Below are 19,428 nucleotides of genomic sequence, written 5' to 3' on the forward strand. Positions count from 1 at the left end.
AAAGGCATTTTAAAAAATTTATTTCTTCTGGGCTTCCCTGGTGGCGTAGTGGTTGAGAGTCTGCCTGCCGATGCAGGGTACACGGGTTCGTACCCCGGTCTGGGAAGCTCCCACATGCCGCGGAGTGGCTAGGCCCGTGAGCCATGGCCGCTGAGCCTGCGCGTCCAGAGCCTGTGCTCCGCAACGGGAGAGGCCACAACAGTGAGAGGCCCGCGTACAGCAAAAAAAAAAAAAAAAAAAAAATTTATTTCTTCTGCATACACAATTAGCCCTTTTGCTTTTAAAACATATCCAGCCAGGTCCTTAGTTTTTTTCCCCCAGAATATGAACTAAAACAGTAACTTGCATTTATACACTTTTTTCTTCAGAGATTATATATTTAGTTTTTAAAAATACGTGTTTAATATCCAGGATCCCCCTTTTTCCCATTCTAGCTGATAGTGAATTATCCTTTACTGCAAAGGTAGTCTTTTCCCTTAATTACATTTTCTTCTCCCTTCCCTAGGCCAATTCTCATGATTCTAGCACTATTTTTTTTAAAGAGGCAAAACAAGTAAGGTGAAAATGATTACATAATGAGGTAGTAGATTTAGGTAAGCAAACGCAGGGGTCCTTATTTGCATTTGGTGCTTGGTCCACTTAAAAAGTAGTATTTTTTCTTTGTATTTTTCAAGAACCATATACTAGACTTATGAGAATAGTATTGCTTTTTTGGTTCTTTGTAGAAATCTGTTTCTGTAACAACCAATTTTAGGTAGGCTAATAATACTAACTTGTTTTTTTCAGAGTTTGAAATAAACTTTTTTTTTAGAATGGTTTTAGATTTACAGAAAAATTGGAAAAATGGTAGAATTTCCATATGCCCTGCCCCCAGTTTCTCTATTATTAACATCTTACATTAGCATGGTATACTTGCCATAATTGGTGAACCAATACTGATATGTTATTATTAACTAATGTCCTTAGTTCATTCAGATTTCTTAAACTTTGCCTAATGGCTTTTTCTGTTCCAGGATACCACCTTACATTTAGTTTCTGGATCTTCTTAGTCTCTTATTTGCTGTAACAGTTTCTTAGATTTTCATTGTTTTTGATGACCTTGACAGTTTTGGTATTTTTTTCTTTTTTTATTGAGGTATAACTGACATACATTATTTTATTAGTTTCAGGTGTAGATATTAACTTTAAAATACCATATAACCCTGAGAAACAAAGAATAGCATGGGCAGAGCCTAACCTCCACACTTGTTGATTTTCTGCCTAGAGTTTACTGGTTAATTTAGCACTTAATTGAAAATATAACTCTAGGAGGAAACTTTCTTTTCTCAAAATAGACAAAAGGCTAAATTCTGTATGTTCATTAAGTTTTGATTTTTTTTTTTCAAAGTATGGGGAAACCTGAATTGGGAAGTTTGTCACGTGTCCAAAGAAATGTAAGGACAGAATAGACTGATCAGCACCACCTGTCCTCAACCCTCCCCCCCAAGTAGATTAGACTGGTTTAGTTACTTTGTTGGGCTATTCACCAACAGCTGTTTGCTGAATATTTTTAAGTCTCTCTGTTCTTTTAGAAGAGAAGCCTGATTTATCTGGCCTCTCAGTAGCACTGATTACTGAGTTCTTGCTGTAGCCTTCTGCTTGATCTTTTCCATTTTGGAAAAACTCAATAAAAGCAAGTGTCACAGTTTTAGGATTGCAATTAGCATTTGCTTCTGCATTTCATCTTTCTGAAGTTTGTACAGTGACTAAAACATTCTCATTTTTGGAAGCTCAGCAAAATGAGGGAAGCATAGATCAGAAAATTCTCATGCTGAGGAGTACAAGTCCCTCTCTTGTCATTCCTTTTCCCATGTGTTCCAAACTGAGGCCGTATAAAGTATAACTGTAATGTGACTTTTTCAACAAATCGAGTGGCTATATCCAAATTAGTTATTCCCTTGAAGTGGTCAACTTTGGAGGGCATACATTTATTTCAGGGAAAACTGCCTTTGCTTAATGTGCTCAGAATTTTAATTTTGGATCACTGTTTTTCTTTTGGCACATTATTCTGACTGCTCTGTCACAGTAAATTTTCATCTTTGGGGGGTAAATTACACTTTAAGAAACATTCACAAGTCACTCAGATCAAATTAGGGGAACAAAATGGCAGGATGAAATAGAATAATCTCTTTTTAAACACATCTCAGATGTGAAGTAATGGGACTGTTTTTCTTGTATAACTATATACTGCCCCCTAAGACTTTCCAAAAGAGGCATTCCAAAAAACATTTGAAAGGTGAGAACTTGGGTAGAATAAGAGCATGGTTTTCCAGGGTGAAAAGATGTCTGAGTACTCTGAAGGAGAAGATTAAAATGCTCGTCTTAGGTTGTTGAAACAATCTCAGTACTTGATATCAACCTTCAGTGCATCCGAATTTCCTGTAGAACCTAGATAGGTAAGTAGATAGATAGATAGATAGAGAGATAGGTAGATAGATGCATCCCTAGGCCTCATACCATTCTTAACTGTATCACAATCTTTGGAACTGGTGTTCAGGTAGATATATTTTAAAAAATACCAGAGATTTTCTGACAGCACCAAAAATTGAGGACCATTGCTTTACATTTCATATATATTTCATATACTCCCTGAGGTACAGAGTTGACTTTTTTGTACATACTGTCCTTTGTAAGTAGGGGAACGTACTTGCCTCTGTAAAGAGGCATTTGTATTCTCCCACAGAAGCAAAAAGATGTTCTCATTTCCTTCAATCCAAAAGAGTTCTTTTCTATTGAGCTGCTGCTTCAAACCATCTGTACTTTTCCTACATACCATTTGTCACACTGTACAACTTACTACTTTTATCAGTCCCACTAGAATGGAAACTCCATAAAGTCAAGGACCATGTCTGTTTTGCTATCACTATGACCCAGCACAGTGGCTAGCCCATAACAGGCACTCAAGAAGAAAAGAAAGGATCAGAAATAAATATGCAAGGCTAATAGGCCATGATTTAACAAAAGTAGGCCTGAACCTGAACTTGCCTTAATGATTTTGAAATACAATGCTATATATAGCAACAAATATTTATTAAGTTGTGCGTTAGAGCACTAAACAGTCAAGTGACTGAGGCACCAATCCCAATTCTCCCATTTGGTAGTATAGACCTTGAGATTGTTACTAAAACTCTTCTGTTGCTTCATTTGTATTGAATAAGAAAAGGTGGTTAATCTGAAGGATCTCTGTAATTCTTTCTATCCCTGAAAATTCTGTGATTCTAAGTGCCTGGTATTATGCCAGGCACAATAGCTGACAGCAAAAGAAGCTTTCTTAAGGACTCATTGTAAGTTGTTTAGATGTATATTTCACCAACTAAGAGATGACTTACTAAATTTCAAGTGAGTTCCTAAGTCTAGAACCCCTATGCCCAAGGACAAGAATAAACATAATAACATTAAGTGTTTTCTGTAGGAAAGGCATTCTCTGTGAAACCAGCCTTCCCTTCTCTAGAAGAAGGGAATATTTTTGCAGCTGTGAAGTGTGCAACTTTTCCTACGTGACAGTGTTTTGTTGTGCTGACGGACTAGGAAAAAGAGAAGTTAGGAGAGTGGAATTTTTAACAGTTTTGAAATCCTCTTCACTTATCACTCAGCAACTGGAACAAGAGAAACGTGAACTAAGACGATTTGAGAACCAAGAAGGGGAGTGGGAAGGATGCGAAGCTGAGCTGGAGAATGATGTGAAAGAGCTTCAGGATGAGTTGGAGAGGCAGCAAGTTCATCTATGGGAAGTAGATGGAGAACAAACACAGGCTGTCCAGGAATTATCAGAACAGAACCAAAGGTTATTGGCTCAATTCAGGGTGAGTTACAAGCTAAGAGTTTATGGAATAAAATAATAAAAGTTGAAACAGCTTTTGTGTAATGTCAACCATTTATATGGTAAGAGTAGTTCTGATTTTTGTTGCCTTGGGTATTGATATCAACAAATGAAGTATTTTTCACCTATAAGAATTTCGGCTGTGGTGAAATAGGCATCAGGAGAAAAGACCCTTGCCTGTCATTAGCCAGCTGTGAGACTTTGGCAATCACTTAACTTGGGAGTTTCCTCATTCTTAAAATGTAAGAGTTTGCTTAATGATTTGATGTTCCTTATAGCGCTAAAAGTCTATGATTCTTTCACCTAGAGAAAATCTATTTCTGGTAAAGCTATGTTAATGCATTTAGTTCAAATGTTAAACAGTGCCATCTTTAAACTGAAAAGCTTGGGGAAAATTTCTAGAGCAAATTATTTTCATTGACGTTACATTTGTGAATGTACATTTCATATTATTTAAATATGAAAGGAGGCATGTGTATCTGTGTTTAAAATTTGTTCTCTTTATTTCCACATTAAGTAAAAGTTCCTTTTGGTACCTTTATAAGGTGGTGTCATGGAAGTAATAATTAACCAAAGTCAAGACTGTAAAATCATTGCAAAGAAGGTGTTTGAGGGGTGGATAGGTGGAAATCTAATTTAAATACAGAACATACCTTTTAACAAATGCATGAATGTTGTTAATAATTCCCTGGTCTCTAAACCCACCTAGTTTTGAAAATTAAGAGCTGGATTTATTGTTGTACCTCAGTCTTTCTCATGTGTTGAAAATGAGTTCAGTTACCAGAGGAAAAAAAGAACTTCTACTCTGATCTCATCCCTAAGCACTAACGTTCTCATGAGAGCACTGCCCTTGTCTGCATGGTTAGTGTTTGGTGCTTAGGTCTCTGGGAAAGGCTTAGGTAGAGCAGCATATGAAGTTATTTCACTAGTTTGTTTCATAGTTTCTTCCCGTGGGCACCCTGAGACTGGTCAAAACCTTCATGCCTCACAAGGAAGTGCAAAGTAAATGCTACCACTAGAGAAAGGGAGAGGAAGAAGGAGAGGTACAGAGGAGAGGATGAACAAGGGGTCCTGGAGGAGATGGGGTAGGGGAGGGGGGAACCTAATAATTTGGAAAACAGCTAGTTGCAGGAACTATCAGAATGTATGTGAAGGTGAGAATTCAGGTAGTAGGTGGAGCTAAAGATCTTGCCTGCAGGTTTCTCAGCTAGGGAATCAGATCACCATTTGATTGGCTGGAAAGGAGGAGCTGGACAGTTCTTCAAGAAGTCATTACAGGGCCAACTCAATAGCCTTTCTGACTCAGTTCTAAAACCTCTTTCATGGATTTCCCTGGCGGTCCAGTGGTTAAGACGCCACGCTTCCACTGCAGGGGGCACGGGTTCGCTCCCTGGTCGGAGAACTAAGGTCCTGTATACCGCGTGGCTTGGCCAAAAAAGTAAAGAATAAGACCTTTTTCAGCAACTGGGGAGGGAATCTCTATTCTCATAAGATTTTATAGGTTTTTGAGTCTTCATTCATTATTCATGAAAGATTAACCAAATAGGCCTGGCCAGATTGATTTATTTGTTCAAAAACACTTATTTAATACTTACCCTGAACAAGTGTTTCTTATGGAGACATGAAAGGAATACAAGAAACCAGAACAATTTAAGAGGAAATTATTCCTGGGAGCTAAGTTCATGTTACAAAATAATGTGAGCAGAAGCCAACTCAACTCTGCTTTCTGATCTGGTGAAACGTAGGTGGCCGAGAGAGAGACAAACGGAGAAAGCAAATATTAGCATGACGTAGAGAGAGCACTCTGATCTCTTTACCACTCTGTGATGGAAGTAGTGGTATTTATCCTTTATTTGACAGATGAGGAAACTGAGCATCAGAGGGGTTTTTTATAGTTTTGTAAAAATATTTTTATTGCAGTATAGTTGACTTACAATGTTGTATTAGTTTCAGGTTTACAGAAAAGTGAATCATATATATATACACACACACACACATCCATTCTTTTCAAGATTCTTCTCCCATATAGGTTATTACAGAAAATTGAGTAGAGTTCCCTGTGCTATACAGTAGGTCCTTATTAGTTATCTATTTTATATATAGTAATGTATATATGTTACTCCCAACCCAATCTCCTAATTTATCACTTCCCCCCACGTTTCCTCTTTGGTAATCGTAAGTTTGATTTCAAGATCTGTGAGTCTGATTCTGTTTTGTAAATAAGTTCATTTGTATCATTTTTCTAATCAGATTCCACATATAAGTGATATTTGTCTTTCTCTGTCTGACTTGCTTCACTTAGTATCATAATCTCTAGGTCCATCTATGTAAGCATCAGAAGTTTAGTGACATTGCCCAAGGCTTTGCACTGGTTACAGGTTAACCACTGGTTTCAGGAGTGGTTTTTGTATATTTTCAAGGACAGGTAGTCAGAAACAAAAACCTCACATGTATTTCCATCTCACTGGCTTGTTTTTTAGTTGATATTTGCTGGAAGTTATTGTTTTGGTTGCCCCTTAACTTCAGAGTCACTGAGTAAAATGAATCCAAAGGTTTGGGGTCTATTTTTAGCAGTTTGTTACATCAAGGGTGTGCTGCAAAGATTGAGAAGGATTTGTTGAGAGGCTCACTTCAGCTAGGAGAGAAAAGGGGCTTTTGCACATAGGAGCTCTCCTCTGTGAAGACAGCATTTCCAGCTTTTTCCAGTTGGGTACTCTTGCTAATTAGTAGGTTAAACACATTACGGTGGTAATTGCTTGTTCGTTCAGCATATGGGTGTTTTTATTGGTAGATTCATGTCTTGATTATTTGAGCCTGTTCTTAATTATTTATGCATAGAGAGCCATGCCTGATTCAGGAGTCTTCAGGTTGGTTCTGTTAGTTACAACTGTATCATGTTCTGATTATCTTTTGCAAAAGAGGAGAGCCTGAGGTTCTAGCATATTAGGTCTGAATTTGTTGGGGGCGGGCGGTTTGCAAGGCTCAAGATTCAGATGAATCACTATGGGAGTAGATCTTAATGCTGCTAGGTTTGACCTAATACAATGGCAGTGGGCCTTTTTTTTTTTCTTAATTGACATCTGGATTCCCTTGGTCCCTGTAGGCAGCTTAACATATTGCATTGGAGTGATGAAAACAGAGTTAAATGAGCTGCCCCTGCATGGTGTGAGGTGAGGCCTCTAAGTTTTGTACCTGCCAGATGGATTGCAGGTGGTAATAAGGTTGGAGTTTCCCGGCACAGAAAAAAAAAATTAGCTGCAAATTCTATACTCCTTTGTTACCTAAGCTTGCTGACCTATAGTTCTGGCCCCTGAATATTGTTGCCTTGAAAAATAAAGTATCTGTATTCAGTGAGTAAACGTAGTCAGCAGAAAAGCCTGTAATGTTTGACTCAGATAGCGTCTTCTTCACTGCTCTTCATTGGCGTCCAGGACAGTGATCCAATGCTATCACACAGTTTTTAGAACTGAAAAAGAACTTCTAGTCTAGCTGGACTAGACTAGAAAATGTTGGTAAAATGTTTGCTTTTCACAGATTCTGCAAATTTGATTGTGTTTTAAAAACATTTGTCACACTTTGAAGAACCATTACCAAAAAACATATCACGTGCTCTCTTGAGATGAACGCCATATTAGACAGGTGAAAGACCATTGGTGCCTCAGGTTGTGCTGCCAGCTTACGTTGCTTTCTGCTTAACTAAATAATATGATGCTGTTGTAACATGAGCTGCGTAAAAACGGGTAGCATTTGTAACTACTTCACTGGGTGAATTTAAAAAATTGTGTTCAATACTTTAAAATCAAAGCTAAATCCACAAATACATCAATACTGATTAAATCTACTGCTATTATCATTGTCCTCCAATTTCAAATTGTTTTTAGAAGGCCTAATTATTTTTAATGAGTTTATCAATCTTAATACAGTTAAACTTAGAACGTATTCAATATTAATAAAAGATAACCTGTATCTGTTTACTGAGGCTTCTTATAAGGTTATATATGGAAAAGTATATGGGGTGGGAAAACCCCCACCTGACATAACTTGGAAAGCCATAGTTTAGATCAGTGGTTCTCAGACTATGGTCTGAGGAGCCGTAGGTCTCCAAGAGGTGCCTCAGAATAGTTACAAGGTAGTACAATTCAGTTATTTTCAGCAGATTCATAGAATTGTGCCACCATCACTGTGAACCAGTTTTAGAACATTTCCCTAGCCCGTCCCCCCACCCCGCCCCCGCCAATGGTTCCCTGATGACCTTTGCAGTCAGTTTTTACTCCCACCCCTACCCCCACCCTCAGCCCCAGGGCAACATTGATCTGCTTTTGATCTTATTGATTTACCTTTCCTGGATATTTTGTATAAATAGAATCAGACAACAGGTGGTTTTTTGTGTGTCTGGCTTCTTTAGCATAATGTTTGTGAGGTTCACTTACATCGTAGCACATATGAATAGTTCCTTTTTATTGCTGAATAGTATTCCCTTGTGTGGATATAGTGTATTGTGTTTATCTGTTCACTGGTTGATGGACTTTGGATTATTTCCAGTTTTCGACTATTATGAATAGTGCTGCTGTGCACATGAACTTGATTCATGTACAAGTCTTTGTGTGGACATTTGTTTCATTTCTCTTGAGTGGAATTGCTGTCTGGTATGTCTCTGTGTAACTTTTTAAGAAACTGCCAAACTGCTTTTCAAAGAACATTGTATCATTTTACATTTCCTCCAGCAATGTCTGAGAGTTCCAATTTCAACAAAAAGAGGACCCTTTTTTAATATTAAAAAGATACTGTATACTCTCACATGATAATAGGTGTCATTTTAGTATCTGCAGGTTAATAAAAAGAATAAAAATGACAGGGAATTAGTAATACTCCTAGAAGGTTTTATATTCTGTAATCACAACAGCATTTAATGACTTGATGTATTTAGTCTACACGCAGCGCTTTCTGTGCACTTTTACAGCAATTCAGTGTCCCCCAAGGATCATGGTTGGGTCCAGATGACTTGTTTAGAAATAAATTTAAGCTATCTTTTTATCCATCTTCTGTAAAATAGAGACCTACCTCATAATGTTGTTTAGAAGCTAAAGCATTTGGCCCATACTAGGTACTCAATTAGTGACAGCTATTACTACTAGGGATTAGTGTGACTTAATAGGCTTTGGAGCCATACAGGTGAAAATTCTAACTTTCCTGAACCAGGCTAAATTAATAACAGTCTCTTCTTTACTCAAACTGCCTTGGAACAGAGACTGTATGGATTCTTGGAAACACCTCTTTCTATGTTTATTCCTTGCTGACTTCAAAATGCTGTTTGTATCTATCCATTTCATTTGGTTTCATCTTTTTTGGGTTTGGAAGCTTCTCACCCCCACCCTCAAATTACCAAAGCTGCTTAGCAAAAGTTGTTCCCGTATTCTAAAGCTGTAGTTCTCATCCCTGATTGCACATAAGAATCACCTGGGTAGCTTTTGCACTGAATACTGATTCCTGGGTCCCATCCCCAGAGATTCTCATTTAATTGCTCTGGGATGTGATCTGCACATCAGGATATTTCTTTAAAAAAGCAGGTGATTGTAATATGTGGCCAAGGATGAGAATTACTATTCTAATATGAAACCAGGATTTGTGACAGCTGTTCTTGCCTACTTGAGTGTCAGCAGCCAGTGTTACAAATATCTTAATTCCTTCATCAGTAAAGGCGTTAAGCAAAATAGAGTCTCTGGGATAGCCTGTCAGAATGACACCAAGCCACTGGAGGAACCTCTCAGGTAAGCCTTTCTTCCACCAGAGTGGCACAGTCAGTATCTGAAAGGAGGTTCTGTGGAATGATAAGCGAAAACTTTAAGCCACGTTGAAGTAAGGGCATGTTTCATCCATCATCACTCCTTGTAGGAGGCAATGTGGCATAGTGAGATGGATTCAAGTTTTGGCCCTAGATGAATCTGGGTTTATTTTGGTTCTGTTGATTACTAGCTGTGTTGCTTGAGATTCAGAGTTTGCAACTGCACATTTTTCTCATGTGGACAAAAATAGAGATTATTAAAAACACAACCAGAGGGCTTCCCTGGTGGCGCAGTGGTTGGGGGTCCACCTGCCAATGCAGGGGACGTGGGTTTGTGCCCCGGTCCAGGAAGATCCCACATGCCACGGAGCGGCTGGGCCCATGAGCCATGGCCGCTGAGCCTGCGCGTCCGGAGCCTGTGCTTCGCAACGGGAGAGGCCACAACAGTGAGAGGCCCACGTACTGCAAAAAAAAAAACACAACCAGAATCATACTATACACCTTACAGGGTTGTTAGCATTGTGGACTGTATAGTTCTTAGCATACTTCCTGGCTTAGTAAGTAGCAGTTGTATTGTATATACTACTCCTACTCATGCTAAAGACTGTCATTGACTCGTTTGTATCTCCAGTGCCAGTCACTGTGCCCTAATGCTCAGAAGGTTATAAAATTTGATGATATAGAAAACAGAAAATTTGATTTCTTTTTTTAAATCAGTTACTCATAGGTAAATAATTAACAGAGCTGTGGCATTATAAAATTAGTGCTCAGCAAGTAAGTGTTGCTACACGTTATTTTAATGGCAATATCCCTTCCTTTTTGTTTAATGAGATTCATGGTCAAAGTCATGCAGTGTCATACACCCCAGGGACAAAAATAGTAGCACCTCAGTATTTAGCAAGACATGCTTTAGTAGCTATACCAAGTGTGATAAAAACAAAAGAATGGACACGAGAAGACAGCTGTAAAGAATAGTCAGGCAAGAAGTCAACATCAGAAAAATCAAGAGTCAAAAATGTTAGGATAGATAGACAAGCCAGAATCAGAACATATAAGACGAGTGCAGTTCATCATGTTTTTTTTTTTTCCTAGCTTTGTCTGCAGAGGTCCTAGAAGCAATGAAATACTAATAGTAATAAGTACCCCTAATGCACAGATTTTGCTTCCTAAATATCACTCCCAACTAAAAGGAACCAGGACTGCTAGGAGAAATGACTAATTCTAAGTCTAGAGTAGGAACTTAACAGGCTGAGCCTGAGACATCATCTTGTGCTAGAAGCCAGAAATTCAAATAAAACCACAAAAAACCCTGAGTTGCCAAAGCAATCTTGAGAAAAAAGAACAAAGCTGGAGGTATCACCCTCCAAGACTTCAGACTATACTACAAAGCTACAGTAATCAAAACAGCATGATACTGGCACCAAAACAGATGCATAGATCAATGGAACAGAATAGAGAGCCTAGGAATAAACCCAGGCACCAATGGTCAATTAATCTACAACAAAGGAGGCAAGAATATACAATGGGAGAAAGTTTCTTCAATAAGTGGTGCTGGGGACTTCCCTAGTGGCACAGTGGTTAAGAATCTGCCTGCCAATGCAGGGGACACGGGTTCAATCCCTGGTCCGGGAAGATCCCACATGCCGCGGAGCAACTAAGCCTGTGCGCCACAAGTACTGAGCCTGTGCTCTAGAGCCTGCAAGCCACAACTACTGAGCCCTCATGCCACAACTACTGAAGCCCGAGTGCTTAGAGCCTGTGCTCTGCAACAAGGGAAGCCAACACAATGAGAAGCATGCCCACCACAACGAAGAGTAGCCCCCACTTGCCACAACTAGAGAAGGCCCATGTGCAGCAACAAAGACCCAATGCAGCCAAAAATAAATTAATAAAATAAATAAATTTAAAAATAAATAAGTGGTGCTGGGAAAACTGGACAGCTACGTGTAAAACAGAGAGCTTAGAACATTTTCTCACACCATATACAAAAATAAACCCCAAATAGATAAAGACTTAAATGTAAGACCTAGAGCCATAAAATTCCTAGAAGAGAACGTACGCAAAACATTCTTTGACATAAATTGTGACAGTATATTTTAGGATCTGTCTCATAAGGCAAAAGAAACAAAAGCAAAAATAAACAAAGGGACCTAATTAAACCTAAAAGCTTCTGCACAGCAAAGGAAACCACTGACAAAATGAAAAGACAGTCTACTGAACAGGAGAAAATATTTGCAAACGATATTGGGAACTTCTGCTTCCAGCCAAGCTAGAGTAACAGAGGCCAGATTACCTCCCTACTTAAAAAAACAGAGAGACTATATGAAACAATAGTTTTCAAGACACCAGGCATCAAGCAATGAAGGACAGTGATCTCTGAGGGATGGCAAACACGAGGTGAGCCCTGCAATTGACCCATTTTGCCTTGAGTTTCCAGGCTCTGGCATCAGGAGTAGGAAGTGAAGTGAAGCCCAGTAGACTCCCTGAGTTGACATGGAGCTGTGCGTCTAGGGAGAACAGTGCAACTGCAGTTCATGGGACAGAGTATCAGAAAGAAGAGATACATGGAGAGAACTGCATAGATCTACAGAAGTTCTCCCTTGAATACTCAGCAGACTGACCAGCACAAGCATGTGAACAAACTAGTCAAGACTGGGAATTTGAAGAAATTAGAAGCAATGATGTCCAGTGCTCACACAGTGATAGGAACAGGAACCAGTCAGACACGAAAATTTCATACTTCATTAGGCACTGGGTGGATTACTCAGGAAGGTCTTGGTTTCATAGTAGGAAATAATTAGCTTTAGACTGAGCACTGCTCTGGACCTGCCTGACAGTCTTAAAAGCAAGATTCAAAAGGATCAAACCATGTCCAAGTAACTTAACTGTTTCCCAGAACAAAACTCAAAAAGAGTTACAGGGGGGGAAAAGCAGTTTTAGGAATTCAAATATATCCAACACCTTATAAGGTAAAATTTACAATGTCTGACATCCAATCAAAGATTATCAGGATACAAAGAGACAAGAAGACATGATCCACAAGCAGAAAAATCAATCCATTGAAACTGACCCAAAGTTGACACACACTAGAATTAGCAGAGAAGAACATTAAAGGAGTGATTATAACTTGTATTCTGTATGTTCAGAAGTTACATAGAGACTTGGAATATATAAAATAGATCCAAATAGAGCTTCTAGAAATGCAAACTACAATGTCCAAGATGAAAAATACACTGGCAGGATTAATTGCTGATTAGACATCGCAGGGGAAAAGATTAGGGAATTTGAAAACAGTAGTAGAAATTATCTACATTGAAACATGAAAAGATCATCAGTTAGCTGTAGGACAACTTCAAGTGGCCTAATACATGTGTAATTGGATTCCCAAAAGAGAGGGGAGTATGGAAAAAAATATTTGAAGAAGTAATGGCTGAAAATTATCCAAACTTGCTGGAAAGTATAAACCCACAGATCTGAGAAACTTAAGTCTTTCTTCTTCTTCTTCTTTTTTTATACAGCAGTTCTTATTAGTCATCAATTTTATACACATCAGTTTATACATGTCAATCCCAATCGCCCAATTCATCACACCACCACCCCCAGCCCCCCACGGCTTTCCCCCCCTTGGTGTCCATACGTTTGTTCTCTACCTCTGTGTCTCAATTTCTGCCCTGCAAACCGGTTCATCTGTACCATTTTTCTAGGTTCCACATATATGCTTTAATACACGATATTTGTTTTTCTCTTTCTGACTTGCTTCACTCTGTATGACAGTCTCTAGATCCATCCATGTCTCAACAAATGACCCAATTTCGTTCCTTTTTATGGCTGAGTAATATTCCATTGTATATATGTACCACATCTTCTTTATCCATTCATCTGTCGATGGGCATTTAGGTTGCTTCCATGACCTGGCTATTGTAAATAGTGCTGCAATGAATATTGGGGGGCATGTGTATTTTTGAATTGTGGTTTTCTCTGGGTATATGCCCAGTAGTGGGATTGCCGGGTCATATGGTGATTCTATTTTTAGTTTTTTAAGGAACCTCTATACTGTTCTCTGTAGTGGCTGTATCAGTTTACATTGCCACCAACAGTGCAAGAGGGTTCCCTTTTCTCCAGACCCTCTCCAGCATTTGTTGTTTGTAGATTTTCTGATGAAGCCCATTCTAACTGGTGTGAGGTGATACCTCACTGTAGTTTTGATTTGCATTTCTCTAATAACTAGCCACGTTGAGCAGCTTTTCATGTGCTTCTTGGCCATTGTACGTCTTCTTTGGAGAAATGTCTATTTAGGTCTTCTGCCCATTTTTGGATTGGGTTGTTTGTTTTTTTAATATCGAGCTGCATGAGCTGTTTATATATTTTGGAGATTAATCCTTTGTCCGTTGAGTCGTTTGCAAATATTTTCTCCCATTCCGAGGGTTGTCTTTTTGTCTTGTTTATGGTTTCCTTTGCTGTGCAAAAGCTTTTAAGTTTCATTAGGTCCCATTTGTTTATTTTTGTTTTTATTTCCATTACTCTAAGAGGTGGATCAAAAAAGATCTTGCTGTGATTTATGTCAAAGAGTGTTCTTCCTATGTTTTCCTCTAAGAGTTTTATAGTGTCCAGTCTTACCTTTAGGTCTCGAATCCATTTTGAGTTTATTTTTGTGTATGGTGTTAGGGAGTATTCTAATTTCATTCTTTTACATGTAGCTGTCCAGTTTTCCCAGCACCATTTATTGAAGAGACTGTCTTTTCTCCATTGTATATCCTTGCCTCCTTTGTCATAGATTAGTTGACCATAGGTGCGTGGGTTTACCTCTGGGCTTTCTATCTTATTCTATTGATCTATGTTACTGTTTTTGTGCCAGTATCATATTGTCTTGATTACTGTAGCTTTGTAGTATAGTCTGAAGTCAGGGAGTCTGATTCCTCCAGCACCATTTTTTTTCCTCAAGACTGCTTTACTATTTGGGGTCTTTTGTGTTTCCATACAAATTTTAAGATTTTTTTGTTCTAGTTCTGTAAAAAATGCCATTGGTAATTTGATATGGATTGCATTGAATCTGTTGATTGCTTTGAGTAGTATGGACATTTAAACAGTATAATTCTTCCAATCCACAATTATGAAATATCTTTCTGTTTATTTGTGTCTTCTTCAGTTTCTTTCATTAATATCTTATAGTTTTCAGTGTACAGGTTTTTCACCTCCTTGGTTAAATTTATTCCTAGCTATTTTAGTCTTTTTTATGTAATCATAAATGGGATTGTTTGTTAAGTTTCTCTTTCTGATAATTCATTATTAGTATATAGAAATGCAACACATTTTTATATATTGATTTTATATCCTTCAATTTTACAGAACTAGTTTATTCTAATGGTTTTTTGGTGGAGTCTTTAGGGTTTTCTATATATAATATCATGTCATCTGCAAATAGTGACAGTACAACCGCCTTCTTCCAGAGGAACCACTATCCAGACTTTTATGGTAATCATTCCTTTCTTTTGCTTTCTAGTGAGTTTTACTTGCTAAGTATGTATCTGTAAATAATACTGTTTTTTGGCCTGTTTTGGAATTTTGCATCAATGGAATCATACAGTGTGAATTATTTTATCTCACTTCTTTTGCTTAACATTTTGTTTTTATAGTTCATCCATGTTGATATTTGTAGCTTAGGTAATTCATTTGCTTTGGTGTATTGTATTCCATTGTGTGAATATATAACTTACCTATTTTTCTGGTAATGGTTGTTTATAGGTTTTAGCTATTAACAAATCATGCTGTTATAAACAATCTTGGACATCTATTCTGATAGACCTGAACACACATTTCTGTAGGATATACACATAGGGAATTGCTGGGTACATAAAGCTTTGACAGCTTCTCTGATGATTATTCCTAAAGATAGATTCCTAGCAGTAAAATTAATGGATCAGAAGGTCTAAGCATGGAAGATGATTCAGGACTTCTATGAATTTACTCCATAATCAGCATCATAGCCTTTATTCTAGTTTAACTTTTCTACAGTGTAAACTAGCTACACGTTGTTCAGTGTGGGAACAAACTATAGAATCAGTAAGCAATTTCCTTGTTTTTTTCTGAAGTTCATCTGGAAATGTATTTCTTTCATGCTGCCTAATACCTATTCATGTGGGTTTATATAGTGATTATGGCCAATTGGCTGGAAAGCTTAGAAATGTTGAATCTCTTTGTATAGAAATATCAATTAAACATGATCAAATTAATAAATAAAGACATTGTTTCAGTATGCTTTATTTGAAGATTCACTTTCCAGAACTTAAATTCTGTCAACTGAATGTTTTAAAATATGTGCTTCTATGTTGTTGTTTTCACTTTAGCAAATGTGAAATCTGTTTGTTCATTTACCTGTTTCATGTCCTTCTTGAATGCAGGGCTGCATCCTAATCAATGCCTAAAATCTTGCCTTGCCTGTGATGGATGTTCAGTAACTGTGTGTTGAAACAGTATTGGATTACCACATTATTTGAAATTGTTGCCTTTTTGCATTTTTGCTCTTCCTTAGTATGTTAGGTGTATTAATGAATGATCATTTTGACTTACACAGCACCTTCTTTTCCACCTAGGAGCTCTGAGGTGACAAGTTATTTGGATTCTTTTTGATTTGGAATAATTATTCTAAGATTTAAATTAGGCTCTGTCTGGATGTGCCCAAACTCTCATTTCTATCTTGTTAAGCTTCCCTGCTCCCGTGAATTTTCAGGCTTATAAGACTGCAGTTAATTAATAATCTCCATCATTGCATCCCAGATAGACATGGGGGTTGACAGAAAGGAAGCAGAAACAAGTTTAAATAGAATAGCGCTTAACAGTGAGATAACACTGTATACCTGAAATCCTTGGCAGACCTTAATCGATTTTCCAACCCACTGGAGAAGTAGGAAATGGGTTTTTATTACGTATTTAATGGCTGAGAAGGCAAGATATGTTTTTAATATCTTAACTCTTCCTGAGAAGTGGACATTCACTTGGAAACAACTTACTTTGTTTAAAATCATGAAGACATTTTTTGTTGCCAGGCTTACATAATAAATTTCTATTTTTTTAATCTGAATTTTTTAAGAGACTCATCCCTTGACCTTTCATTTTTCTCAGAAGGCGGAAACTGAGTCAGCTTCAAAATTTATGGGTTTTATTTTCACGAAGCCAACACACTAGACAGTTTCCAGAAGCAGTAAGCGCCTCTTGCTCCCTCGCCATCCTTGGAGAAACAGGAAAATAGAACAGATGCCAACTCAGAACACAAAGTAACGTCTGATTGCCCCTGAAGGGTGGTCTCGCCGTGGGTAGGGTTAGTTTGTCCCATGTGTTTGAAGCTTGAGGAGACAGAGGCCAGATTGCTTACATGAATTGCTTATGTTCACCCAGTTAGGAATGGAGTCCGGTGACAGGTTATCCCTGTCCCAATATTTTTTGGTAATCTTTTTTTTCATCGAGATACATGTTTAGTTTGCCCAGAGGGCTAGCTCTAACTATAATACAATACCTTTTCTCTTCTTGTCAAGAAAATATAGTGAGTGAACATTCTGAGTTTGTTACATTGAAATTTTTTGAAGAAATGAAATATTTATTAATACTTCATTACTTTATTAGTAATAACAAATGACTTGCCAGCATATCTCACAACTGATCATGACCAAACAGTATGTTCATAGTTAAAGCTTTACATAAGATTTAATTAATTTTTTCCAAAATAGTAAATGACCATTGTTACGTCTTTCAGTACATTTGATTTCTTAAACAAAAACAAAACAAACAAACAAAAACCCCAGCAGGCTCTGCCTCCCTGTCTGCTTATATCAAGTATAGTTCTTTTTATTTTTTTCACTGTTGGTTTTCTTTAAGTCATGTTTTTGTCAATTGATTGCCTGTTGTGAGCCAAGCCCTTTCTGAATCCTGGAGAAGTGGCAGAAGGCGAGCCACCCTTTCCTCCAGGAGCCTACAGTCAAACACCTGTGACTGCTTTGAGGAAACATTTAACTTATTGTACTGGGAAAGTAACTTAACCTCTCCAACGTTCAATTTCCTCATCTAAATAGTGGGTTCATAATACCTGCCTAACAGGTATCATTATGAGGACTTCAGGGAATAATTCACGTGACAGCACTTAGCACCGGTGCCTGGTGCAGGGTAGGCACTCAAGGACTGTTCATTCAGTTTGCATCTGGAGAGCCATGCAAGACACTATCATTAGATAATTAAAGTATGATATGAAGGCCATTTAAAAAATATGAATTGAGAGACAGAAGCAGGAACTGAGAGCTAGGGTTTATTAGGAAATGCTCTGTGGAGGATGTAGGGTTTAAAGAGGCTCAGAACTTAGATGATGAAGCTGTAGGTATTATCAGGGTAAAGAATGGATCGCCTCTGATTTGGAGGAAGAGTTTGGGGTCCACTACTTAAGTCTCACCAGCTTTTTATCCCCACATAGTATCTGTATTGCTTCCCCAGTGGCTTCACAGAAAATAATTCTGTACCCAGTGGTAAAACCCTATGGGGCTAACCCTTGTTAGCATTACTGCTATTTCCATGGCAACCATCAGATGATATAAAATCTTAGTGAGGCAAGACATGAGAAGAATTTTCATCAACAAATGCCCCAATTCTTGTTTTTTTAAACAAATGCCCAAATTTACTGGTAGAATGTCCCATGGGAGATTACCCGATCACTTAGCTGCTGTCACCAAAATCTAAACCCTGCTCTTCCACATTTCTGTGTTTGAACATTTAGTGGGAGATATTTTTTGAGAAAAAAAGTCTTGGACGTAACCAGTAAGGTAAATTTGAGAGGGGAAAAAGTCTTTATATATCTCATTTATAGATATTTTTGTGACTATTGATAGAGTTTTGTGACTACTGATAAGTAATTAGGTACAAAGGTAAAACTGGCTTGACTCATCTTTTGTCAGTTTTACGCAAATGAAAGGAAAGATTTAAAAATAAAATTCTTAATATTTAAAAATAAAATTTTCCTGCTGAAAACTGAACTCATTCTGTAATACGGGGGATTTTATAGAATTTGTTTCATTCTCTGTGACATTTTAGGAATATGTTACAGACAACCGTAAGTTGAAAATGAGTGAATATATACATGTTTCCCCTGTATTCAACAAATTTGTCTACTGTGTGCCTGGCATAGTTCTGAGTACTGGGGTTATAGTGACAAATGAAACAAAGGCCCTGCCCTTTTAGAACTGACATCAGGGGCAGAGAGAGAAGCAATAACTCAATTAACAAAGAGCTAAGTGTCAAGTGTGATAAGTGCTCTAGATTAAAATTAAACAGGGCGGTACTAGAGATTGACACATGTAAGGGTCGGGTGAACAAAGGAGGCCTCTCTGATGAGATGACATTTGGGAAGAGACCTGAGTGAGTGAGGGAGCAGGCCTTGTGAATATCTAAGGGAAGAGTGTTCCAGACAGCGGGATAGCAAATGCACAGATGGTGATGAAGAGTATGCTCGACAGGGCTGAGGACAGCAGGGAGGCCAGGATGAGTGGAACAGAGAGAACACAGTGGATAAAAGAGCAGATCAGAGGTGAGGGCAGGTGGGGGCAGGAATCTTGTAGATTAGCTATCGAGGCTATAAGCCGTGATAAGGACTTTGTTATATTTTATTCTGAGTAAGATGGAAAACTTCTGGATGGTTTAGAGCAGTGACACGATATGTCTTGGGTTTTTAAAGGATTGCTCTGCTGCTTGGAGAGTAGGCTCTAGGAGGACAAGGCTGGAAGCAGGGAGACCACTTAGGTGATGACTTACT

At 38.0% G+C, this 19,428-nt stretch overlaps 1 protein-coding gene across 1 annotated transcript in view; it reads left to right on the forward strand.

The window, feature by feature from the left end:
* LOC132598323 (uncharacterized) overlaps positions 1-4,920 on the forward strand; it is a 45,111-nt gene extending 40,191 nt beyond the window's left edge. The window contains exon 4 of the mRNA XM_060310137.1: positions 3,633-4,920. Within this exon, the coding sequence (XP_060166120.1) occupies positions 3,633-3,660 (28 nt within the window). The 3' untranslated portion in view covers positions 3,661-4,920. The remainder of the gene's footprint in view (positions 1-3,632) is intronic.
* The last annotated feature ends 14,508 nt before the right edge of the window (positions 4,921-19,428 follow it).

The sequence above is a fragment of the Globicephala melas genome, chromosome 13 (genome assembly GCF_963455315.2).
Source record: "Globicephala melas chromosome 13, mGloMel1.2, whole genome shotgun sequence".
Classification (NCBI taxonomy): domain Eukaryota; kingdom Metazoa; phylum Chordata; class Mammalia; order Artiodactyla; family Delphinidae; genus Globicephala; species Globicephala melas.